Source organism: Apis mellifera, linkage group LG3 (assembly GCF_003254395.2).
Source record: "Apis mellifera strain DH4 linkage group LG3, Amel_HAv3.1, whole genome shotgun sequence".
In the NCBI taxonomy this organism is placed as follows: domain Eukaryota; kingdom Metazoa; phylum Arthropoda; class Insecta; order Hymenoptera; family Apidae; genus Apis; species Apis mellifera.
Genome location: NC_037640.1, coordinates 455,147 through 481,085, shown reverse-complemented (window position 1 = coordinate 481,085; position 25,939 = coordinate 455,147). Strand labels below are relative to the sequence as shown.

General features: G+C 18.5%; 4 protein-coding genes across 5 annotated transcripts; 2 read left to right on the top strand and 2 right to left on the bottom strand.

Annotated features, from left to right (window-relative positions):
* Positions 1-10,385: 10,385 nt before the first annotated feature.
* Positions 10,386-14,326, top strand: LOC100576775 (nucleolar MIF4G domain-containing protein 1 homolog). The gene is made up of 8 exons (XM_006571781.3): positions 10,386-11,067; positions 11,250-11,752; positions 11,867-12,151; positions 12,254-12,441; positions 12,520-12,695; positions 12,758-13,110; positions 13,761-13,892; positions 13,968-14,326. The coding sequence occupies exons 1-8, from the start codon at positions 10,590-10,592 to the stop codon at positions 14,256-14,258; spliced, it is 2,406 nt and encodes an 801-aa protein (XP_006571844.1). The 5' UTR covers positions 10,386-10,589; the 3' UTR covers positions 14,259-14,326.
* A 137-nt stretch (positions 14,327-14,463) lies between these two features.
* Positions 14,464-17,076, bottom strand: LOC409663 (lysozyme). The gene is made up of 4 exons (XM_393161.7): positions 16,840-17,076; positions 15,587-15,775; positions 15,428-15,501; positions 14,464-14,698 (listed from the first exon to the last, which is right to left on the bottom strand). The coding sequence occupies exons 1-4, from the start codon at positions 16,895-16,897 to the stop codon at positions 14,558-14,560; spliced, it is 462 nt and encodes a 153-aa protein (XP_393161.3). The 5' UTR covers positions 16,898-17,076; the 3' UTR covers positions 14,464-14,557.
* Positions 17,077-19,566: 2,490 nt separating this feature from the next.
* On the bottom strand, positions 19,567-21,043 carry LOC552649 (elongation factor 1-beta'). The gene is made up of 3 exons (XM_625024.5): positions 20,830-21,043; positions 19,823-20,241; positions 19,567-19,741 (listed from the first exon to the last, which is right to left on the bottom strand). The coding sequence occupies exons 1-3, from the start codon at positions 20,907-20,909 to the stop codon at positions 19,587-19,589; spliced, it is 654 nt and encodes a 217-aa protein (XP_625027.1). The 5' UTR covers positions 20,910-21,043; the 3' UTR covers positions 19,567-19,586.
* Positions 21,044-21,556: 513 nt separating this feature from the next.
* On the top strand, positions 21,557-25,627 carry Ndufs1 (NADH dehydrogenase (ubiquinone) Fe-S protein 1, 75kDa (NADH-coenzyme Q reductase)). Of its 2 annotated transcripts, NM_001172404.1 has the most exon segments (12): positions 21,557-21,687; positions 21,900-22,095; positions 22,209-22,316; positions 22,432-22,797; positions 22,916-23,137; positions 23,204-23,339; positions 23,551-23,903; positions 24,000-24,185; positions 24,264-24,453; positions 24,548-24,723; positions 24,931-25,065; positions 25,186-25,415. In NM_001172404.1, coding segments are annotated over 11 exon segments (2,184 nt in total). In that variant the 5' UTR covers positions 21,557-21,687; positions 21,900-21,933; the 3' UTR covers positions 25,336-25,415.
* Positions 25,628-25,939: the final 312 nt, after the last annotated feature.

Here is a 25,939-nt window from a genome sequence, read left to right as displayed (position 1 = left end):
TAGGAAAATATACAGTTAAAATATGACATTAGATCATATTTAAACAAAAGATTTTTAAAAAATTTTGAAAATGTTATATTTTCTGAATATAATTTTTTAAATATTTAGTTTTGAATAATAAGCAAAATTTAAAAAAAGAGAATCAATTATGATAGATAAAAAAAATTATTTAAAAAAAAATTTTATATAATTAATATTATATATTATAAGAGCAGTTTTGATTATTTTTTTAATTACGAAGAAGTAATTTAATTATTTTTCAATGCTTTATGAAATTAATTTTTTATTTTATTTCACATGTATGTTTTTTTATATATATATATAAATTAATGTATATATAAAATTATGATAAATATAATATATATTATATATAATATAATATATAATATATAGTATATAGAAAACTAAACAGAATTGGTCTGAAAATAGACAGAATTGAAAAATGCAATTGAATAAAAGAAAAAAAATGTTTTAAAAGAAAAAAAATATAAAAAACTTTCTAAAAATTATAAAATATCTCGTGAAACTTTAAAAAAATATGTTAAAAAATATTAAAAAATGAAATATATTTATTTGTAAGAAAAATAAATACAATTTATTTTTTTTTTTATAAAATAATTTTATAATATATTTTCTTATATAAAATTTTATAATTTTAATAACTTGCACATATTTTAAAACATTTTGAACTTGTAAAAAATTTATTTATGTACATATATGTAGAAAAAAGCTATTATTTAATTTTAAATTTAGGATTAAACTTGTTTTTATTTCTAAAAAAAAGAAAATGTTTATTTGATTAAATCATCAAATGAAGGAAAAGTTCATGATTGTATTTGATTTGTATATGATTTCATTAAAGATATAGAGACATGATATACAAAAGAAAGAAAATTGAAAGTAAATATTTAAAAATTGAATTAATTACTTTATATTGATTCAAAGAATTTTTAAAAAGACATTCATAATTAAACTATAAATCAGAACCAACATTTATTGCAAAAACTAATGATTTTAATAAAATCATTGTGACTTTTTTTAAGCAACATTTACAATGTTAACGAAACAAGCATTTTATGTAATTTCATTTTAAAATATTTCTTATTCAAAAAGAAAAATAATAAATTGGATCATGAACGAGATACAATAAGCAATATTAGCAATATTATAATATAAATAGATATAAATAAGCAAGATAGCAATATTATGCATCTTAGCAAAAGGTATATATCTTTCATTATTAATTTTCTCATGTAAAATAAAAAACAAAGTTTTTTGAAAATAAAATATCTCTAAATTCATAGTCTGCATTCAATTAAAATAAATACACATTTCAAGATTATATCAAAACTATTATTTTATCTTTTTTTCATAAGCATCAAAGTTTATGTTATGTAATTATTAGGTATTAAACATTCAATATATAAAAAAGTCTAAAAATTTTGAAACTATCGAATTTATCTAAGAAAATGAAGTTATTATGATTTATTTTTTTCTATATTATATTATCCTGCAATCACCATTTTATAAAACTTTTTATTAATTATTCTGGAAAAAGTTAATAAATAAAGAGTTATTATATAATATAGAGAGATATTGTTTCAATTGTTCATTTTAAAGACATTTGTTTTTAATTTTTGATTAAGCTTTCATAAAACCATTAATTATAAAAATTATAAGAACTCAATAGGTTTTTGAAAATTTAGTTTTTAAACTTTTACATGTTTCAATATAGTGAAATTTTTTATTATTCAAAGTTTAAATGAAATTATTAATCCACTTTTGCAAATGAAAATTTTATTTTTTTGAAATTTTCAGAAAAATTCATTTTGCCTTTAAATTCAGAATCTATTATATAAATATACATTAATAATTGAAATATCTGAAATAAAAATATCTGAAATAATGTTATGATTTATTAAAACAGTTTAAATATTTCATTATTAGTAGAATTTTTTTCAAAAATATTATTAAAATTATGAATATTTTTTAGAAATATTTATAACAGTGTTAAATAATAAAAATATAATTAATTGAGATCAAACTTTTGAGATTAAAAAGAAGAATATAATAAGAAAATTTATAAATAAAAAATCTACAATAATATCTGATGAATATAAAACAAAATTTGTTGAACTTGTTTAAAAAAAAAATTATTTGCAATAAAATTAGAAGATAAAAAAAAAGGAAGCTTTGTCAAATTGTATAGGTTATATGAAAAGTAAATAAGTAGTAAATATAATACTATAGCATGATTTATTCTATTATATTATATATAGTATATAGATTATACTATATATAGTATAGCATGATTTATTATGTAATAATAATATTTTTATTATGTATAAATAAATTAAAAATTAATAATTATTAAATAAATTAATAAATAAATAATAATTATAAATATTATTATTTATTTCTGAATTAGTGAAGATCTAGATATAATTACATAGTTTAGTTAATTTATTAATTAGTTAAATATACTAAATAAATGTTTAAACAAAAATTATCTTGATTTTCATTCAAGAAATTTAATCAATTTCTTTTTATTGCATTCTATTCTATTCATTAGGATAAAAAAAAATCTCAAAGAAATCATGAATTGCAATTTTTTTAATAAAAAATATTGAAGTTATATTATTTTTCAAATTCATTTTATTTATATCTTTTTGATCAATTGCAATTGTATTTAATATAACTATTTAAATACTATCATGTATCCTACAATTTCTTTTTCTTTTTTCTTTTTTCTCTTTTTCTTTTTCACTATTTAAACAACATTAGACAAGCAATTCATATGTCTAAAAATCATTGAAATATAAACATTGTGATGTATATATCAATTTGAGTAAAATTAATGGTTTATACAAGACTAAACAAGACTAAAATATTATTCTATCATTTTTATCTAATTGAATTAATTTATCTTATTATTTAATTTAATTGAATTAAAAAAACAAAATTATTTACAATTATTACAATTTATTTTTTTATTAAATTATATCTATTTTGTTCCAATTAAAATCTAATCTAAAATTTAAAATGTTTTGGATGAAATAATATGAACATTTATATAATTTTATTTTTTATACTATATTTTGTATATTATATTATTAAAAATTTATAGAATCATATAGTTTCAAACTTTATTTTTAATATATGTAATATATGTAATATATTTATAAAAAATATATTTATATAATTATATATACATTTAATCAACAATGAATTTACATTAAAAAATTGCAAACATTTCATTCATTCATTTCAGATGTAAAAATTAGATATTGTATTATTAATTTGAAATAAAATCAAGATGTTAAAATTGACATGCTATTACTATGTTTCGCAACATTTAATTTAAATGGCTCTGATTTATTTTATTATATTATATTAACAATTAATAATTAAAATTTTTTTGCATAAATAACGTAAAAGAGAAATAATAATTATTTGCAAGTGAATTTGAAGAATTTTATAAATTCTAATGGAGCTGTTGATTTGTAAGTATATATATTATAAAAACATGATAAGATAAAAAAATATATTTGAAAATATTAAAATTAGCAAAAATAAAAATTTTTAATGTAAACATAACAATTGGATACTTTAATATGATAATATAGCTAAATTAATTAAATATTAGCATGAAAAATAAGAAATAAAATGTATAAATTAGTCGTTTTATTATTATTAAATTTAAATATCATTGGAAATATTTAAAAATATTTTTCAAAACAAATTTATATAAATAATCATCAATTTTCTGATGAAAATAATAAATAAAGACTGAGTAGAATAAAATATCATCTTTTCATATTGATTTTATTTAAACATATTATATATATTAATGCTAAATTTTTTAAATTAAAAATAAAAATAGTGAACATAGAAACTATTACTATAGTATTTTTTTTAAATATTGTTTTTTTTTATTTTATTTTATTTTATTTTATTTAATATTTAATTGATATATATAATCTTTTTTTATAAAACACGAATATTTTTATATTAAATAAATATCGTCGATATAATAAGAAAATTTATAAATAAAAAATCTACAATAATAATATCTGATGAATATAAAACAAAATTTGTTGAACTTGTTTAAAAAAAATTATTTGCAATAAAATTAGAAGATAATAAAAAAGAAAGCTTTGTCAAATTGTTATATGAAAAGTAAATAAATAATAAATATAATCGTCGAAGTAGTATAATAATCGTCAAAAATAAATATATATAATTTCATTAAATAGAATTTTTATCGTAGAAAAATATATTAATTTAAAATCGAAAAAATATATATTATTGTTTTATTATGTTTTTAATATTAGTTATTAATAAATAAAATATTTAGAATTCTGAAATTTAAATGATTATCAATAAATCATATGAATTTAAAGCTAAACTTTTAAAATTTTTTTATAATAAGTTTAGCATAAAAAATAATTATAATGTAATATACATATAGTATATAAATTTATTATATATTATAAAAAAAGAAAAATATAAATATATTTCGAAAAAAATTCTTTATCTAAAAATGTTAATATTTCATTTTGATGAAAATTACATTATAATAAATTTCTATATTAGCAGAAACAGCAAAAAAAATATAAGTATACTACTATTTCTGTTATTCAACAGAAAAAATGAATAATTTTTATTGTTAGAATATCATAAAAAATAAAACAAATTTATTATCAGAAAATCTAAAAAATTGTATTTTTATATGACAATTTAAAATAATATTTTATATCTAAATAAAATAATAAAAATGTAAAATAGTACATTATGCCATTAATTTGATGCATTATTTTAATCTTTTTAAAAAATATTTCTTTATTATTTGTATTTTGCGATTTGAAACAGTTTTAAAAATGAAATATTCAAAATCCTAATCGTATTAAATAATAATCATATTGAAATATAGAATTATTTAACATAATGAATACAAAATTGAAAATTAAAACTTATTATTTTATAATTAAACTTTATAATTAACTTATTATACTTTATAATTAAATATGAAAAAATATGTAATAAAACAAAGAATAAAACAAAACAATGAATTAGAAAGATTAATAAAAAGAAGGATTATATAAAAAAAATAACTTAATGATAAAATCTACAAAAGAATTAGAAGAAATTATTAATGAAAAGACAAAAATTTATGAATTTTTGATTAAAAGAAAAGGAAATAAAATAAGAAATAAGAAGTTCGAATATATCCTAATATTAATGGAAAAAGAAATAAAATTTCAAGGAAAGAAAGTACATACATTTTAGAATTAAATTTAGTATTAAAAAAAATCAAAAATACATACATATATATATATATATATATGTGTATATATATAAATGAATTCAAAAAAGAGAGAACAAGCCAATAAAATAGGAATAATTAAAATTATATAAGAATATTATATGAGAATTAAAAACGAAAACAAAAGAAAACAAAAATGAAAATATTAAATAAAACTTCGATATTTATAATAGAAAGTAGCGATATAAAAAGTTATCAAAACGCAGAAAGAGGAAACAAAAACATATAATAATATTATTTGATTCTTAATATATCATTTGAAAATATTTTAAATGATATATCAAGAAAATTAAAATGAAAAAAACATAAAATGAAAAAAAAGAGAAAGAAAATATTTGGATAAAGAGAATTAGAAGAAAAAAATCTGAGAAAAAAAAAAGTAATAAGTACAGAAATCAATGAGAAAAAAGATAAAATAGAAGAAATAAGATTTAATTGAATTCAGTCTATATCGAAATATAAAAAATGAAAAAGCGAACAAAAAAGCTAAAGAAGAAATTCAAACTGTATTAAATATAAAACTTAAAGTATTATTCATAAATATTATTGAAAAAGGCATGAAAAAGTATAATAAACAAAATTAAAAAAAGTAATAAAAAAAAAGAAACAATATTATGATATAAAACAAAATAATGAAAATAAGAACACATATACATAATCTGGCTCAATAAATTCAGTAGAATAAAAAAAAATATATTCACAATGTTAATAAAAAAAACCACTATATATGAAATTCAGAAAAAAAATAATAAGTTAAGTATATAAGTATATAAATATAAAATAGAAAGACAAGATATTAATTACATGAAAGTATATGTGAAAAATATGAAAAAAAATAAAAAAAAAACTGAAAAACTGAAACATGAAAAAATAAAAAAAAAAACTGAAAAACTGAAACAACCAACAGCGAATATATGTATAAAACTTAATAAGAAAAGACAAGAATAACAAAAATTCTGGCATCATTTCTACTGAAGAAAGAAAAAAGAAATTTAAAAAAATTGTAGGAAAGGAGAAGAGAAAAGAAAGATAAAGAATTAAAAAAACTTAAGAGCAAATTCTATTTTTTCAATGACAAAAATTCATTTAAAGATTATTTAATTTTAAGTTTCTATCGGTTTGTGCTTCTCTAGCAGTCTATATTAAGTCATGTTTTAAATATTTTAAAAGTCATTTATTTCAATAATTTCAAATAATTTTCAAATTCAATTCAAAGAATTTTCGAAATGATAAATTTGATCAAACATTTTATTTAAGTTATATTGTCTATATTCTTTGATATTTAAAATATAAATATGTATAAGCAATTAGTAGTAATATTATAGTATATAAGTATTATATGGATAAAAAAATTGAAATAAATATTAAAAAAATATGCGATGTAGAAATGCATAAATATAATTGAATAAAATTGTAATAACAAAAAAATGCAATACTAATATATAAAATATTCTAAATATCCATATGGAATAAGAATCAAGATAACGAAATAAAGACAAATATGCTTTCGCTATGACATTTCTATGCCACAAATATATAGAAAAAAAACAATATTCTATTAGAAGAAGAAATAATAATATAAATAATAAACTAAATTAAACTAAAATAATTATTTAACAAAAATTATATTGAATTGTATTTTATATATGAATAATGAATAAACTAATAAATTTTGATACATTAACGCGTCATACTACGCACTAACTTAATCAATATCTTTCGTTAATAAATTATTAACAAAACAAAATGAAATATTTTACAAAAAGTTGCTTGTATGAAAAAATATTTCTGATTTCAGTAATTGTCAAAAGCTTTAGATTTTTTTTATGTCTAACATTATATTCTGATTTATCATTTTGTGATATATATATTAGATCATATATAGAATATTCCAAAAATACGAAAACATCTATTAACTGGATATATAATATAACTAATATTTTTTTATTCGCTAAAAAATTATATCGAATTATGTTATGAATAAATAAATTATAATATTCAATACATTTCGACATATGTTATTTAAATTTATTTATATTCGATTGCTAATACATAACCAACATGGCAACTCATCTAGACTGCATGATTAGTCAGTATTTTTTGTTAATAATTCGTTAACAAAATCGTAACAAAAGATTTTATAAAAGAAAATATTAAAATTATTTCAGGAATCTCTTGTTAATAGATGTTTTCATATTTTTGGGATATCTTGGGATATCTATATTTATAGACACAGATAAAAGACAGGAAATATAACATTACTTGTGAAAAAAAGATAATTCAAAATGATGAATGTAAATCAAATATATATTATAAACAATTAAATAAGTAAACGTACAAGTAATATTTATATAATGAATAATTTTTAATAATGGTATATACATATTATATTGAATAATTGTAAAAAATAATAAAAATATAATATAATACAAAAAGTTATTATTTTCTAATATTCTATTTTTGAACTTACTTCTGTTTTTAAAATAAGTTAAAAGGAATAATTATAGATTAAATATTATCAATATCTTAATTAAAATTTAATTTTTTCGAAATAAATTTCCAAGATATATATTATAATAATAAGCATTATTTAAAATTAAGAATAAAATAAAGATTGACATATAATAAAATAAAATATATATTTCAAATTTAAAAATAACTATATTACGTTTTGTAAACGTAATAGAAAGAATAGTATTATACAATACAATTGATAGAAATATTTTTTTAAATTATATTTATTGTAATATAGCTAAAATTCGTAAAAATCGATATTTTTTATCTATTTATTTTCTAAATCTGATAGACAATTTTTACAGTCGGATTCATATTCACATAACAGAAAAATATGACAATATATAAATATAACAAATTTTTCATTCCATTTTCAAGAAACAAAACTTCGTTGATGTATTTTATCGAATTTGTCTTATAAGTTTCATTATATAATTTTTTATATAAACAAATCAAATTTAAAATTAAAATAAAATTAGATTAAGATGTAAACGGATAATCTTATCTTATCTATATTATTAAAAGAGATAGTTTACATAAGTATATATAAAAATTTAAATATTGTATTAATCTCAAAAAACATTAAAAAATATAAAATATTTTATATGCTATAAAATATATGATGGTTCATCAGATATTACTTATTTATATCTTTAATTTTTATTATTATTGATCGCAAAAAATTTTTCATATAAATTTTAATGAATTAAAAAGGCATGTTTGTTATTAATTTTTTTATGGAATTTTTAATTTATAATTTTTTTATTTTTAGATGGACGCATCATGGATATGTAAAGATTACAAAAGTTTTTTTTTAATGGAATTATATATTTTTTGCACTAGAAATTAATAAAATTTGATATTCTCTACAAAAAAAGTATTAAATTATTTATATTCAAAAATTAGTTTAAGAATTATTTTAATTTAAAGTTTGTAAAATTTATTATATAAAAAATAAAAAATTCACAAAGCAATATTTTATTGCAATATGTTCATGTTTTTTTTATTTTTCATATGATAAATTTTCATATTATAAATTTTAAATTAAAATATCTAATAAATTAATAATTTTTAAACTTAATAAGTTAATATTTTTTTTTGTGTCAAGCCGTATCAATTGATGCAATAAAAAATATATGATTCTATTAAAAAAAATCTTTTTGTATGACTTTCACATGTCTTTTATGTATCTTATAAAAAAATTAAGAACATCATAATATGCTTTTTTTAAAATCATTTAACTCTATGTTTTTCATTATGAATAATAATGATAAAAATCGAGTTAGTAATTTTTAATGAATTTATACATTATATAACATAAATTGATTTGAAAATAAAGACTAACTGAAAAAAAACTAATTGGAAGTTGCATGATGTGATTGCTATGCTTCCGATTCTATCGGAACAATTAAATTAAATTATGTTTTCATTCAACATTAAATATTGTAACTTCTTTTGAAGAATGAAATTATATATTATAATACCAAATTCAATGCCATGATAATTCAAAGATGAATAAAAGTCATGATATTTATCATAACTATCAAATAATAAAAGTTATAATAATAACTAAAATAAGTTATAAAAAAATAAAGAAATATTGTCGCCTCGTAAGATATGCATCCCGGTAGATGTTACTCCTTTTTCCTAATTTACTTTTTCTGTATTATTTTCAGTCAGAATATTAAATTTTGTCTAATAATTTAATCAAATAGCAAATAATTTAGTAACTTATTATATACATGTAAATATTAGAATTTAATCGAATAGGTTACTAAATGATTTGATCGACTAAATTTTTCATTCATTAATAATTAATAAATATACTTATCTGAATCCATTTCTTTATTCGAATATTAATAGAATCTGTTTTTTAAAAAAAATTGTTTTTGTTTGACTTTATTTTGATTCTTCATTTTTTTTTTATTTTGATTTTTTATTCTGATTTATTTTTTTATTTACTTTTTATCTATTTTTCTTTTTCTATTTTTCTATTTTATTTCAATTTAAAAAAATCATCAAATTTAAAATGGATAATATATTTCAAACAATCAAATAATTTAGAATTTTATTTTGAAATATTTAAATTTTTTTAATAGCAAAAAATATAGAAAAATTATTTTCAATTTGGAATAAAGAATTAGAACAAAAAAAATCATAAAAAGTATCTCAATAGTAAGTAGTAGTAAGTATCTTAAAAGTAAAATCATACATAATAGTACATAATAATACATAATTACAAAAAAATAATTTTATAATTATTTATATGTATAAGTTATAATTTTTTATTGTTTTTTATTCATAAATATTCTATTTTATTTGAATAAATGAATTATATTTAAATAAAAACGCTCTTTTTTCACAAATTAATGTGATTAAATATTATAAATATTATATTTATATTTATATTATATTATTTTTATATATCATTTATTCTTTTCTTAATATATATATTTTTTTTTAATTCTCTTTATATATATTTTCAAGTTCTATTGTTCATTTTTTTCAATTTCCAAAACTCAAATACTAATTCGAATAATTTCTATATATTAAATTATTTAATAGTAAGTAGTCATTCGCTATTTGGCATATCTAAATTAGTGAACATCTAAAGTCTAAAATCTTTTAATTTTGTAAATCTAGCCAAAGCTCGCTTTTGGGAATCCTATTGATGATTTCCAATTCTTGATTGAGTTAATTCTTGTCGGTTGAGACATTTTATAACCTATACAACTTAATAGAATATAAAATGAAATTATCGAAACAATCAAAATTAAATACTAAAAAAATGGAATTAAAATTAACAGAAAAATCTCGAAAACAAATGCGGAAAGAACTTAGAAAGCAAAAAAAAATTAATAAATCAATTTATTTTAAAAATAAACGTGAGTTATATGTGGATATATCTAATGTTAATGATAATAAAACGAATCATAACAAAATTATTAACAAAGAAATAAATCGATTAGAAAATTCTAAAAAATGTACAAAAAATAATTTTGAAAAAATATATCATTCGGTAATATCTATGACGAACTGTTCTGAACAGGTTAAAATCAAAAAAAGTGAAGAATTTGAATATAAAAAAAAAAAACAAAAATGTAAATTACTCAAAGAAGCTAATTTAAAAGAAGACAAAGAAATTAGAAAATTGGAAAAGAAATTAAAACTAACTAAAAGAAAAAAGAAGACAATTCCTAAATCTTTTGTAACTGATGGTTTAGATTGTATCCTTTTTGATTATAAAATATTTGTTGGATAACTTATCATTTTCGCTGATTAGTTAAATCATGAGTTCATTTATTATAGAGAATTTATTAGCAGAAGAAGTTTGCCTATTAGCAATGAAAATATTAATGTTATATAAATTCTTTGAAATGAAAATTATATTTCCTTAATATATGAGTAGATCTTTTGGATTTTTGTTTACAAAAAAACAAAAAATATATTACAGAAACAAAAGAAGAAATCTTAGAAGATGAATTTAGCAATCAATTTAATATAAATTCCTTAGAAATAGAAAAAAATATATATACAAGTAGTGCATTAGATAATATTAAAGAAAATAAAAATGAAAATATTAAATCAGAAATGTCAAAAAATTATACATTAAATTTAAAACAGAGTAATAATAATAGTTCAGATAAAGTTTTAAATACACAAACTAAAAAAATTGATAGTATTGATTATAGTATTAATGATGAAAATTTTTGGGAAGATATTTATGGAAGAAAAAGAAATAAAGAAGGTGATGTTATATATGCAAACAATGCAAATAAATATGTTCCACCTGCTATACGAGCAACTAATATAAATTCAAATGAAGATGAAAAATTGCATTTTTTAAGAAAACAATTAAAGGGTTGTTTGAATAAAGTGGCAGAACATAATATGTATAATATAGTAAATCAGGTAATCATATAATTAAAAAACAAAATATAGTTATATAAATAATTGTACATATTTAAGATGAATTTGTTTATAATGTAATAAATATATGATTTATATTTACATTACATATTACAGATAGAAGCATTGTATATGACAAATAGTCGTAATAATATGAACAATATATTATCAGAGTTAGTGCTTGAAAGTTTAATATCACATGTAATTACACCAGATCGTCTTATTTGTGAACATATGATGTTAATTGCGATTTTACATGCTAATATTGGTATTGAAGTAGGTGCAAATTTTTTAGAAAAGCTTATTAAAAAATTTATTAAAAACATGGAGAAATTTCAAAGTATAGAAAATAAAGAATTGGATAATATAGTTCTTATTATCTCACATCTATATAATTTTAAAGTATGAAAATTTTCTTAAATAATAATTTATATTATATTATTTATATTATTATTTATATAATATAAGAAAAATTAATAGTTATTTTAATTTTATTTTATACAGATATTTGGATATAAGCTTCTTTATGAAATACTTAACAAATTGATGATAAAATTTACAGAAAAAGAAATTGAATTAATATTACTTATTTTAAAGACAGTAGGATTTTCATTGAGAAGAGATGATCCGAATGCTTTAAAAGAATTTATACAAAGTTTACAACAAAAAGCTGTTCATGAAAGTGAAAAAAAGTAAGTTTTCTTATATTTTTTAAATATAGAATAAAAATTATTAGATGCTAATCAAATGTTAATATTAATATTATGCAGTTCAAGAGTTAAATTTATGTTGGATATTTTATTAGCAATAAAAAATAATAATATTAATAAAATACCTCAATATGATCCTTCTCATGTGCAACACTTAAGGAAAGTTATTAAAAATATAATACGAAAAGGCAATACAATAACACAATTCAATGTATCACTGGAGGATTTATTACATGGTATATGATATTTATAATTCTAATACTAAAACATAACTTATTTATATATGCTTTCATTATAGTTGATGAAAAAGGAAAATGGTGGATTATAGGATCAGCTTGGTCTGGTTCAAATAATATAAGTGACAAAACAAATTTAAAAGAACATAATAATCTTAATTTTAATATACAAATTTTGAAATTGGCACAAAAACAAAGAATGAATACTGATATAAGAAAAAATATTTTTTGTATTCTTATGACAGCTGAAGACTATTTAGATGCTTTTGAAAAACTTCATCATCTTGATTTGAAAAATCAACAAGAAACAGAAATCATACATGTATTAATACATTGTTGTTTACAAGAAAATAAATTTAATCCTTACTATGCAATATTAGCTCAAAAATTATGTGAATATAATAGAAAATATCAGGTGTGTAATAACTATATGTATTTTATTAAATTGCACAAGATATATGAAAAAATTAATTATAATTATACTTCAGCATTAGCAAATTTTTTTACTAAAAAATTTATTAAATAAATTAATGTCTAAAAAACACATTTCATATTTACTTTCATATTTACTTATGTATAAGATTATATATGAGATTTATATATAAGATTTATTATATAAAAAAAAAAAAATAAATACTAAAATTAATAAATTTATAGTTTAGAAGTGAAATAGCATAAATATTTTTTTATATGAAAAAATTACAATTATATTTATTTATGTATCAAATAGAAAAAAAAATAGCACATAAAAAAAGAAAATGTTTCACTTTAAAACAAATTTGATTGTACATATATATATTAAATATAAAAATTTACTTTAAATTAATATTAGATATACAAAAAATTAACAATAAATATTTAATATTTCTATTGCTATAAGATGCAACAATAATATTGTTATTTAATAATAATTAATATTTATTAATTTCAATTATTTCTTAAAAATTTTAATAAATTTTTTTATATATCCTGAGTATTCATATATATATATATATATATATATATATATATATATAAATGATTAATAATATATTTTAATGTTTCAAAATAATAATAATGGTTTAGCTTACAATACAATGCAATTTTTGGGACAAATTGAAAACATTAGAAGCATACAATAATAAACAACTAATTAATTTAACACAATTTTTAATTCATTTACTCATTGAAAAATGTCTTGCTTTATCAATTTTGAAAGTAAGTACTATATTCTTAATTTGTTATCAATATATATTATAAATTTATTTTATATTTTTAAATTATTTATTACAGGTTATTGAATTTACAGAACTTAAAAAACATACTATAACATTTCTCAAACAAATTATATTGGGAATTCTATTGCACGAAAATGAACAGGCTTCTATTCAAGTGTTCGAAAGAATATCTGTTTCTTCTCAATTACAGACTTTTAGAGAAAGCCTTCGTTTATTTATAAATTGTTTCTTGGTAAAAAATATAGATATGTGTACTATATTAGATAAGCAAAAAATAATATTAAAAAAGAGAGTTGAAATTGTAGATAAAATATTAATTTTACATGGATCTAAACTTATGTTTTAAATTTTATATATAAGAAAAAGTTATAATTTTATTGAAAATATAATAAAAAAAAAAATCATTTTATAAAAGCATTGAACTATTTAATTTTTCTTATCACTAATTATTTAATAATTGTTAAATTTTCATTTATGAAAATTTAAACAAATAATCTAAAATTCTTAAATCAATTTCTAATTTTTCAGGATTAAATAAAATTATTATCATATATTTATATTTTATATTTATTAACATGTATATGTGTATGTGTGTGTGTGTGTAAAATATAATCTTATATTCTTTATAAGTTCCTGCATTGTTAATTATTGTTTTTCAAAAGTCTGCATGCACAGTTTATAAATATTCTCATATTTTGAATTTAAAGAACCATTGCATCCATATCCACCTAATCGATGAATGCGAAGAAAATCATCACAATTAATATTACCATCATTGTTACAATCCTAAAAATAAATATATAAAAAAGAAAAGTAAATAATTATGTTTTAATATATAGAATGTTTTGTGAATCATTTAAATTTCTACATATAATTATTAATCGAATTATTTATTATAATAAAGTGTTTTAAATAAAATTTATATTTTGAAATGTTATGCTTTGATGAAAATAATTTAATATAAATGATTTCTTCATTATTGGAAACAAAGAACATTTTACTTTTTTTAATAAAATCATATTTTTTTGATATATTGTTTCATTTCTCATAAAGAAGTGTTGTTATTTATAATAAATCATTTTTAAAGATATTTTAATTTTTATTTTGAAGAACTTTGCTATATAAAAAATATGATACATAACTTTTTATATTCATTTCTTTATATTATAATAAATTTTACAAAATTAAAATGTTTATTAAATTAATAATTTTTATATATTTTAAAGTTTAATAATTTTATATAAAAAAAATAGCTCAATTGTATCAATTAATATATAATCTATAATATATGTTAGAAATATACTTAGAAAATGAAATTGATTTTCAAAATCTTGTTCTTTTAAATACTTTCATTTACAGAAAAATTATTTGAATTCACATATTTTTTTTTAAACAAAATAAAATATTACTTATATAAATAAATATAGTTTGTTGAAATAAACTTTAAAATAACGAGTTCGATAATAATTACATGCGAATGCTTAAATGAAATTTATATTAATGTATCTTGTATACCTGAGCAAATTTCATCATATAACTTTGTACTGTACGAGCTGCACAATAAGGATCGTTTACACATCGTGCATATGCTAAATGAAAAACAAATTTTTTTTTAATTATTTCAAATTATTCATTAAATTTTCTTTATAAATTAAATTAAATATATATACTAACCATTTTCGTTTAAATTATCATCAAGTGTTGGTTTACCGGCATCAGCCCAATAATTCCATGTTATACGAAATGGTCCGCAAACAGATTCATCACAACCAATTGTAATATTACATCCAGAAGCAGCTTCACATATGCATCCCAGACATACTCTTGGTACCATTTCTGTTGCCATTACCAATGTTTGTTGCTCTGTTATATTTATTAAAAAAAGATTTTTTTGAAATATTTATTATAAATTATAAATTATATAATTATAATTTATTATAAATAATAATTAATACATGCAAATTCAGTAAATAAATTAAAAAAAAAGAATAAAATATATTTAAAAGAATATAATTATGAATCAATAAATAAATGTTAATTATTTTGAATTTTTTTAATATGTAAGTGTAATTTATATTATATATATGTATAAGTAATATATAATTATATATTACAAAAGAATTACTTAACAGTTGTATAGTTGTATAGTTACAAAGAAAATTGCCGAATTCTGAGTTTTTTTTATTTTTTATTTTAAAGTTAGTTCAAGATATTAAAAATTATTGCCTTTTTTATAATTCTCAATTTGATATTTGATAAATAAATTCTAAAATAAAATATTATTTTTAATACTAGGAAATTATTTTATCAAATGTTACAAATATCAAACATGATTCAATATTGATCTAGATCTATCCTTTAAATTCAAAAATTAATAAAACTTAGAATCTTTAATAATTCAATATAACATATAAATTTAAATGTAAGCCAAATTTTCAATAAATAAAAATTTAATAATAATTTTATTTGAAATACATACAGAAAACTAAAAAAAACTGTATTACCTACAGTTTCATCAACGAATGTAGGAGGCATTTTTTGTCTACAAGTAGCAAATCTTGTCTATAAGTATCGACTTATCTCATCAGTTACATTAATATTAAGTTTTATATATATATAACTGTTCGATCAATTTCTAGAATTTAAAATGGTATTTGAAAAACTAAATTTAAAAATAAATTTAAACATTGGAAAACATAAAAAAAATCTATAATTTTTAAGATGTTAAAAAAAAACAGCAAAATTCTATTCTATATTCTTATAAATTGATATATTTTATTTCTAAATTGTTATTCTATAAAAAAAAATTGATTATTTTATATAAATTCGCTGTAAAAACTATGTATAAATTTGTTCCAATTTAGTTTATAAATAATAATAATTGAAATTTATTTCTCCTTTATTATTAAAAATAAAATCATGCTTACCATAAATCAAAGATAATAATAAACACGTAATTCCTGAAGAATTCAATAAAAAAGTCATCCTTATTTCAACTGACGAATTCTTGAAAAACAAAACAATTTCTTTTCGAATCTTCAATTTTGTTAATGCTATTTGAAAATACCTGCACAATGCGCGGAAGAATATGCACAGAATTTTTAACGTTCTCTTTTATATATAAGAGAGTTGTCGCTTGCTGAAGTGGGGATCTTAACAGAGGTCAGTGGCAAGGACTGTTTCTTGGAAAACATGATGAAAACGATTTAGAATTCAATTTATCGTGATTTTAATTTCTTTAAAAATAGAAATTATAGATTGATATTAATTATATATTTTCATTAGTATTATATTTAATTATATTATATTTCGATTGTATATTACATATATATATTTGTTGTATTTATATTTATTTGTTTTTAAAAAAAGAAACTATTTTATTATCATATACTATTTCAAATTATATTTTAATATGAATATAATTTTAAAAAAATAATTAATTTTTTTATTTATTAATATTATTATAATCAAGAACTATTCAGTTTTATAATTCATTTCGTTCAAAAATGTTTTTTGTTTTATATCATATCTTTCTTTAGTGAATAACTTGCATATGAAATTTATTTATGAAACAAAAACTATACTAAAACCGGATTTCAATGTCAGATAACATAAAGTGTTAATATATTCGTGAAGGATCATCTTTGAAGAACCAAATTTAAGAGATATAAACATAAAAATATAAATGTCGATTAAAACTTATTTATTAAATTATAAATAATTTAATTTTCTAATAGATGAAGTAAATTAAAAATAAAGTGAGATAAAGCTGCCTTTAACGTAATTTTCTTTATCTTTAACATAAATTTCAATTGCTTATAATATGTTAATAAATCCGTCATTGTCCATGATATATATAATCGAAGAAATGATTACTCATGAAAAAATAAAGATTTTCTTTATTTGATTTTCGAAATAAATCTATATCTATAATAAATTTATTTTTTGAAATTAATCAAATTTTTCAAATATAAATTAAATAAAATGTTATTCTATATAAATAAATAAAAATGTAGAATAAAATTTAAAAATTGAAAAAAAAATTTCATTGTTCAAGTCTTTATTTTCTCGAAAATTGAGATTAAACATATACAATCAAGAAGTCATGTTAGTAAATTTTCAAATGCAATTTTCTCGAAAATCAATTTTTAATTTTTTTCATTAATTATCAATATTTTTCTACATTTTTTTTATTAATCATCATTTTTATAATTTGTATATAGTTTACAAACTGTTTTACAATTTGCTTGCAAATAACTACTTCACTGTTCATAAAATAATTTATTGTTCTATATTAACAACAAATATAATTCATGATTTATTGTGAATTATTTATTATGAGCAATATGAATTCAATCTAATTCAATCTATTAGTATCTAATTAGTATCAAATAGGACTAGAAAATGTCATTTTTAAAAAAACAAAATTATTAAATATATAATAATATATAATAATAATAAAATAAATTCAGACTATAATAATAAAAATAAAAGTTTTAATCAATAAAATAAATTGTTAACAGAAAATATAAAATAAAATTTTAAATTTGATCAAACATTTTATGATATTTAAATATTATGACAATCTAAATATTAAAGATTTTATTATAAATTTACTGAATTTTTTATTGAAATGTTTAATAGGAATTAAATAATATTTTTAATAATTTTTTTAATATATTAGCATTTAAAGCTTTTTAAAATAAAATTTTAAGTTTGATCAAATATTTTATGATATTTAAATACTATGACAACTTAAATATTAAAAATTTTATTATAAGTTTATTAAATTTTTTATTAAAATGTTTAATAGGAATTAAATAATATTTTTAATAATTTTTTTATATTAGCATTTGAAACTTTCATAATAAATTTTATTGCAAAAATATTCCAATATTTTGATAATATTATATTCTCAGAAGACTTAAGCAATATTATAATTTCAATTTTCTTATGAGTTTCAATATGTTATATAAGATTTAATGATATATAATAAAATTATGTATCTGTGAAAAAACATGCCAATATTTATGTCCTATCTATATTAAACATAGAGTGGATATCTGAATCTTTCTGTCATGAATAATAGAATATTTACATATGAAATCCATACATGTTGATTAACAAAAATTTTTAATTTAATAGATAATGTTCCAAACATTATACTTACATATATGTAAAGTATATGTGATAAATAACATCTTGTGATTAGTGATTTTTGATAAAACTATATAGATAAAACATTGGAATTACTATTTTTACTTCGCAAAATCATAATCAGAACTTTGAGATATATTATCAAAGTTTCAAAATTTATATTTTTTATCTTATATGAAGTTGAAATTTAATTTTAAACAATTTGTTTATCATTGTTTTTTAATGTTTTTCATTTAATTAAAATAACAATTCTTTTTTATATATTTTAGTTTTAAGTTTTTCTTTGTAATAACAAAAATATACAAAATATCAATTTTTAAATTGTCTATTATAAATATTGAAGCAATATCATTAAGTAATACTTCAATTACAATTTTATTAATATTATCATTGAAATTACTAATTTTTTTGTTCAATAATAAATTATATATATATATATATATATATATATAATATATATAAACAATGATTATTATTTATTAAGTTTACATTGGAGATAATAGATATAAACAATTATTTATAATTTATTGAATGATTCAATATCAACAGATTGAACATATTCTTCAAAACTTTCTATTTGTTCTATCAGTGAATCTACTGATACCTTGTCATCTTCTATAATGCACATTATCCTGAACTTATGAATGCCATAGCCCACTGCAACTAATTTAGCTGGAAATAATATGTATAAAATTGATAATTTTGTAAAATTGAATTTTTGATTTGATTTTGAAAAACAGCAAAATGATTTACATGCTGCCCAAGTTAGACCATCCATTTGAATAGATCTCACAATTTCTTCTATAGCCTTCATGTCAGTTTCATCATCCCATGGTTTAACATCTAATACAACACTGGACTTAGCAATGAGTATTGGTTTTTTAGATTTCTTTTCTGCATATTCTTTTAATCTTTCTTCCCTAAGTCTTACAGCTTCAGGATCTTCTTCTTCATCGGATTCAAAAAGGTCTACATCTTTATCGTCATCTTCTTCATTCTTTCCTGCTGCTATATTATTACCTAATATGACAGGTGTTTTCTTTTCTCCTGGAAGTGTCTTTAAATCATATGATTTGATGTGATTATACCATCGTAAAACATGAGGATTTGAAGATGTTGGAGTTTTTCCTAAAGCTTCTAGAATTACTACATCTGCTTGAGTAGGTTGCCACCTTAAAAATATAATAATATATGTTTGACATTCTTATAAAAATTCATTTATATTCTTATTGAATATAAGATATATTAAATGAATAAATAATATATGAATTTTTGAAAACAAATTCAAAGACAATTTTTTTATATTCATTGATGATATTATTCAAAATATTATTCAGTTTTTCAATGATTTTTTTTTTTCTATCTTCACTTTTATCAATTTCATAATTCTTTCTTTTCGTTTCCAATTTTGCTTTAATTTTCTATGAAAATTAAGCAAAAGACGAAAATTAATATTATTAATTGTCAATAATAATTATTCCTTATCTTTTATATATTTACATTTTTTTTAATTTTAATTTATATTTCAATATTTATATAAATGGAATAAATTATGTTAAAAAATATTTAAAAGTATTTTTTAAGATAAAAACATATACTAAAACACAAATATAAAAAAAAAATACAATTTGAAATATTACATATAAAAATTAAATGAAAAAAAAAAAAATGAATTAATGGTTCAATGATCTTAAGATATTAGTAAGTATAGAACCACGTGTATTTTAATATAAATTTTATAAAAATAAAAATACACTTACCCTTCGATATAACTGTGATCTGCCAAATAAGAATTTAAATCTTTGATACCTTTATCAGTTTTAAGATCACCAATAGCCATAATGGAAGATTAAGTAAATTGTAGACACTTAACTGAAGTTACTTGTAATGTTGTCCCCCTTATCTGCTTACCGGAAAACGGGCTATGTTCAATGAAAAATTGACGGTTTATTATTTTGTAACATGACGTCATTCCGGCAATTCTTGGGAAATAATAAAATAACTAGAGAATAACTATAAATTATAATTTTTTAATTGCAAAATTATTTTAATTATTTTTTTCTAAAATATAATTAATTTGTATATTATAATATTTTAATTTTTATTTAGACAATATTTTTTTCATTTTAATTTCTATTCATCTTTTTTTTTTTTTTAATTTGTTATATTTCATAGAGATTTGATAAAGATATTCATAAAAATCTTTTATCTGTTGTACTTTTTTTAATGAAATTAATTAAATTATAATTGTAATATATAATTGTAATATGATATTTTAAAATTTATATACATGTATATTTAAGTACATATATATTTATGCATATAAATTCAGGATTATTTTTAAATCATTATAATTATTATCAAAATAAAATTGAATAATTATTATTTATAATTGAATTTATATTTATATTGTAATAATCTTTTTTGATAGATGTCGCGAAGAATGCATTTTAAAATTAACTCATATCATACAGATACTACTTTGTCAATGCTCGAAAATATATAATTAAACAATATATATATTATTTGTGGTGAATCCTATTTTGGATTGATTTTATAGATCGTCCATTTTAGGTTCGCGAAGTTTAAGAAAAATTTGCATAACGGATAAAGATTTGGTAATTTTGATTAAACAAATGAATATTTTAATTATAATATTAGAATATACTTATTAATACTTAATATGTATTGACTTATTCGTTTTATAACAATTAAAAAAAATATGATTTTATTAATTATATATTTAGATTATTATTTATTATTATTTATAAATTAGATTATTAATTTATTATTGTAAATTTTGAAATGGTAAAATTTTCTTACATAACAGCATAACATTGACATCTAACAGTAATTGGACCAAAATGTTAAGATTTCCCGTGATAAGATTATCTACGGGATTACAGAATGGCAGATTTCCTACCGTAGGATTACATACAACATCGTTTAAATTTCAGCAAGAATTAGTAGAAGTATTCATAGATGACAAACCAGTTCAAGTTCCACCAGGAACAACTGTTTTGCAAGTAACATAGTCTTTTCATTGATCAAATATTATTTATATTTACCATATAATCTAAATAATTTAAGTAAAAATATTTAATAAAAAAATTTTATTATTATTTAATGTCATATTTAGGCTGCTGCAAAAATAGGAGTAGAAATTCCTAGATTTTGTTATCATGAACGTTTAGCTGTAGCAGGAAATTGTAGAATGTGTCTTGTGGAAATTGAAAAACAAGTTAAGGTATTTATTCTTTTTCTTTTTAATATAAGTCATATATATATATATATATATATATTAACAAACATAATAAATTTCAACTAGAATTATATATGTATTTTATTGTATAAATATTTAGCCTGTTGCAGCTTGTGCCATGCCTGTAATGAAAGGGTGGAGAGTAAAAACCAATTCTGATTTAACTCGTAAAGCTCGGGAAGGTGTCATGGAATTTTTATTAGTAAATCATCCTTTAGATTGTCCTATTTGTGATCAAGGTGGTGAATGTGATTTACAAGATCAAAGTATGGCATTTGGTAGTGATCGGAGTAGGTTTGTTGATATTAATTATAGTGGTAAACGAGCAGTTGAAGATAAAGATATTGGTCCTCTAATAAAGACAGTTATGACACGTTGTATTCATTGCACAAGATGCATTCGTTTTGCATCTGAAGTTGCTGGTATTGATGATTTAGGAACTACAGGTCGTGGAAATGATATGCAAGTATGTCTAACAATTTTTTATTCTATTATTGGAATTATATCATTTATTATATTGTTATTATTTTATTATATTTGTTTATATTTGTTTTATTATATTGTATTAATTTTATTATTAATAGGTAGGAACATATGTAGAGAAAATGTTCTTATCTGAACTATCTGGTAATATTATCGATTTATGTCCTGTTGGAGCATTAACAAGTAAACCATATGCTTTTGTTGCTCGTCCATGGGAAACACGTCGTACAGATAGTATTGATGTTCTTGATGCTGTTGGTAGTAATATAGTTATATCTCATAGGACGGGTGAAGTTTTGAGAATTTTACCAAGAGTAAATGAGGTACTATTAATATAATAATTGTTGATGAAATATATTTATAAATGTTCTTCATGATATGTTATACAGGATATAAATGAAGAATGGTTATCTGATAAAGCTCGTTTTTCTTATGATGGATTGAAACGTCAAAGGCTTATAACTCCTATGATAAAAATTAATGGAAAATTAGAAGCTGTTGAATGGGAAGATGCTCTTGTAACAAGTATGTTGTATATAATTTTAATATTTTAAAATATTCTAAATTCTTAAATCTTATGTTTTTATTTACATAATTTTAATTATATAAATATATTAATATATATATAATATATATATATATATATATATATATATATATAATACATTATTTATATACAATAATATATTGAGATATTATATTGTTTACTATATTGAGATAATATACTTTTTTTTAGCTGCTCAAGCTATTCGTAATTTAGCCCCAAATAAATGTGCTGTAATTGCTGGAAAATTAGCTGATGCTGAAGCTCTTGTAGCTTTGAAAGATTTAGTAAATAGACTTGGTAGTGAAATTCTTGCAACAGAACAAAATTTTCCAAAGCATGGTACAGGTATTGATATAAGAAATAATTATTTACTAAATAACACAATTGCTGCAATAGAAGAGGCTGATGTTATATTATTGATTGGTACTAATCCAAGATACGAAGCACCTTTAGTTAATACTCGAATAAGAAAAGGATATATTCATGGTGAACAAATCATTGCGCAAATTGGTCCGAAAATAGATTTAACTTATGATTATGAAGTAAGTAAAAAAACTCGTAATATATATATATATATATTGATATGTCATTATTTTCTGTCAGCTAATATTTATTTAAGATCAATATTTAAATATTAGCATTTAGGTCAATCTCCAGAAATTATAACACAGTTAAAAAACGGTACTCATTCATTTTCAAGTACTTTGAAATCTGCTAAGAAACCTTTAATTATCTTGGGTGTTGAGCAATTAACCAGAAAAGATGGAGCAAAAATTTTATCTGAAACACAATTATTGGCACAAACTATAGGAGAAAACATAGAAGTAAGAAAAAAATGATAAAAATATCTTTTGTGATGCATAAAAATATCATAAGAATGTTGGTTATATATTCTTTATTAGGCTCCCAAAGAATGGAAAGTGTTAAATATTCTTCATACAAATGCATCACAAGTAGCAGCTTTAGATGTAGGTTATTCATCATCTGTTGAAGAAGTTAAAGAGCAACAACCGAAAATTCTTTTTTTATTATCAGCTGATGATTCAAATATTAAAAGAGAAGATTTTCCGAATACTTTTATTGTATATATAGGTATGTAAAAAATATTATTTATTGTATATATTATAGATATGTAATAATATTATTTATTAATAGAACATAATAATGATTTTTATTAATGGTTTAGGTAGTCACGGTGACGAAGGAGCTTCGATTGCAGATGTCATATTTCCTGGAGCTGCATATACTGAAAAAGTTGCAACATATGTAAATACAGAAGGTCGTGCACAACAAACTCAAGCTGCAATTACACCACCGGGTATGGCTCGACCAGATTGGAAAATCATACGAGCTCTTTCTGAAGTAAGTTAATATATAATTAATTACTTTCTTTAGTTAATATATTATTATTATTATAATTATTATTTATATAACATATTATTAATTTAATATCTTAAATTATTAAGATATTAAATTAATGTAAAGTGCAAATTGGAAAAAAAATTAATTAATATTTAATATTTTTATTATTATTTATAATAATTATATTAATAATTAATATTTTTATAGATTTGTGGAATTTGTTTGCCTTATGACAATTTGGCTGAAATAAGATCTAGATTGGAAGAAATAGCACCACATTTAATTAGGTATGGTAATATAGAATCAGCCAATTATTTCACTCAAGTACTGGAATTATCAAAGGTAAATATTTTTTTAAATTAATTTAAAAAAATTTTTAAAAATATTAAATAATAAAATAATAATGTATCAATGAGATTTGCTATATAATAAATAATACTGATTTATATTTGTTTTTTACAGGAAGTGTCAGGTTCATTGTCTTCTAATCCAATAGAAGTTAAACAGAAAACATTAGATAATTTTTTTATGACAGATGCGATATCTCGTGCTTCACAAACAATGGCAAAATGTGTACAAGCAGTTATTAAGCAACGGGAAAACATCTTATAAATATATATATATATATATATATAAATTAGCACATATTGTATTATGGTAAATATGTAATAATATATAGTTTTATTAAATATATATAAGTAGTATTTAATTTAATAAAATATACTATATATATATATATATATATATATATACTTTTGTTAAAATTCTTATTTTTTAATTTAAAATATTTACGTGTAAGTTGATATTTGGGAATCGGGAATAACATGGCAAGGAATGTACTTTTCTTATTGCTCACTGATACATGGTGTTTAATAATTTTATTTGTGGATATTTTCAAAATCAATTCTATTTTCTTGATTGCCTTTTATCAGCCATTTCCAATATTTATTTTTATATCATTTCGGAAAATATTCTAATATTATTATTTAATGTTTTAAGATATAAATTTAAATAATTTAATTAAATTTAATTTAAATCATTATGATTGATATCTGTGTTTTCAATCAACACTATTTAAATATTTATCCCTTTATTCATTAAATAAATTTTGTTTTTTATAATATATAAAATAAAATATATATATAGATAATGTTAATATATTGAGATATTTTTAAAAAATCGATTTTAAAACACAAAATTGATATACAAATATTGA

Excerpts from the sequence above, each read along its gene's own strand:
- LOC100576775 (XM_006571781.3), top strand. The coding sequence starts at position 10,590 with ATGAAATTATCGAAACAATCAAAATTAAATACTAAAAAAATGGAATTA. Across the intron at positions 12,152-12,253 it reads CACATCTATATAATTTTAAA|ATATTTGGATATAAGCTTCT; the intron begins GTATGAAAATTT and ends TATTTTATACAG. Across the intron at positions 13,893-13,967 it reads TTGCTTTATCAATTTTGAAA|GTTATTGAATTTACAGAACT; the intron begins GTAAGTACTATA and ends TATTTATTACAG.
- Ndufs1 (XM_026439356.1), top strand. The coding sequence starts at position 22,284 with ATGTGTCTTGTGGAAATTGAAAAACAAGTTAAG. Across the intron at positions 22,317-22,431 it reads AAATTGAAAAACAAGTTAAG|CCTGTTGCAGCTTGTGCCAT; the intron begins GTATTTATTCTT and ends ATAAATATTTAG. Across the intron at positions 24,454-24,547 it reads TACTTTTATTGTATATATAG|GTAGTCACGGTGACGAAGGA; the intron begins GTATGTAAAAAA and ends TTAATGGTTTAG.
- LOC552649 (XM_625024.5), bottom strand. The coding sequence starts at position 20,909 with ATGGCTATTGGTGATCTTAAAACTGATAAAGGTATCAAAGATTTAAAT. Across the intron at positions 20,242-20,829 it reads GATCACAGTTATATCGAAGG|GTGGCAACCTACTCAAGCAG; the intron begins GTAAGTGTATTT and ends TATATTTTTAAG. Across the intron at positions 19,742-19,822 it reads TGGTCTAACTTGGGCAGCAT|CTAAATTAGTTGCAGTGGGC; the intron begins GTAAATCATTTT and ends TATTATTTCCAG.
- LOC409663 (XM_393161.7), bottom strand. The coding sequence starts at position 16,897 with ATGACTTTTTTATTGAATTCTTCAGGAATTACGTGTTTATTATTATCT. Across the intron at positions 15,776-16,839 it reads ATTATTATCTTTGATTTATG|AGCAACAAACATTGGTAATG; the intron begins GTAAGCATGATT and ends TAAATATAACAG. Across the intron at positions 15,502-15,586 it reads TGATAATTTAAACGAAAATG|CATATGCACGATGTGTAAAC; the intron begins GTTAGTATATAT and ends TTTTTCATTTAG.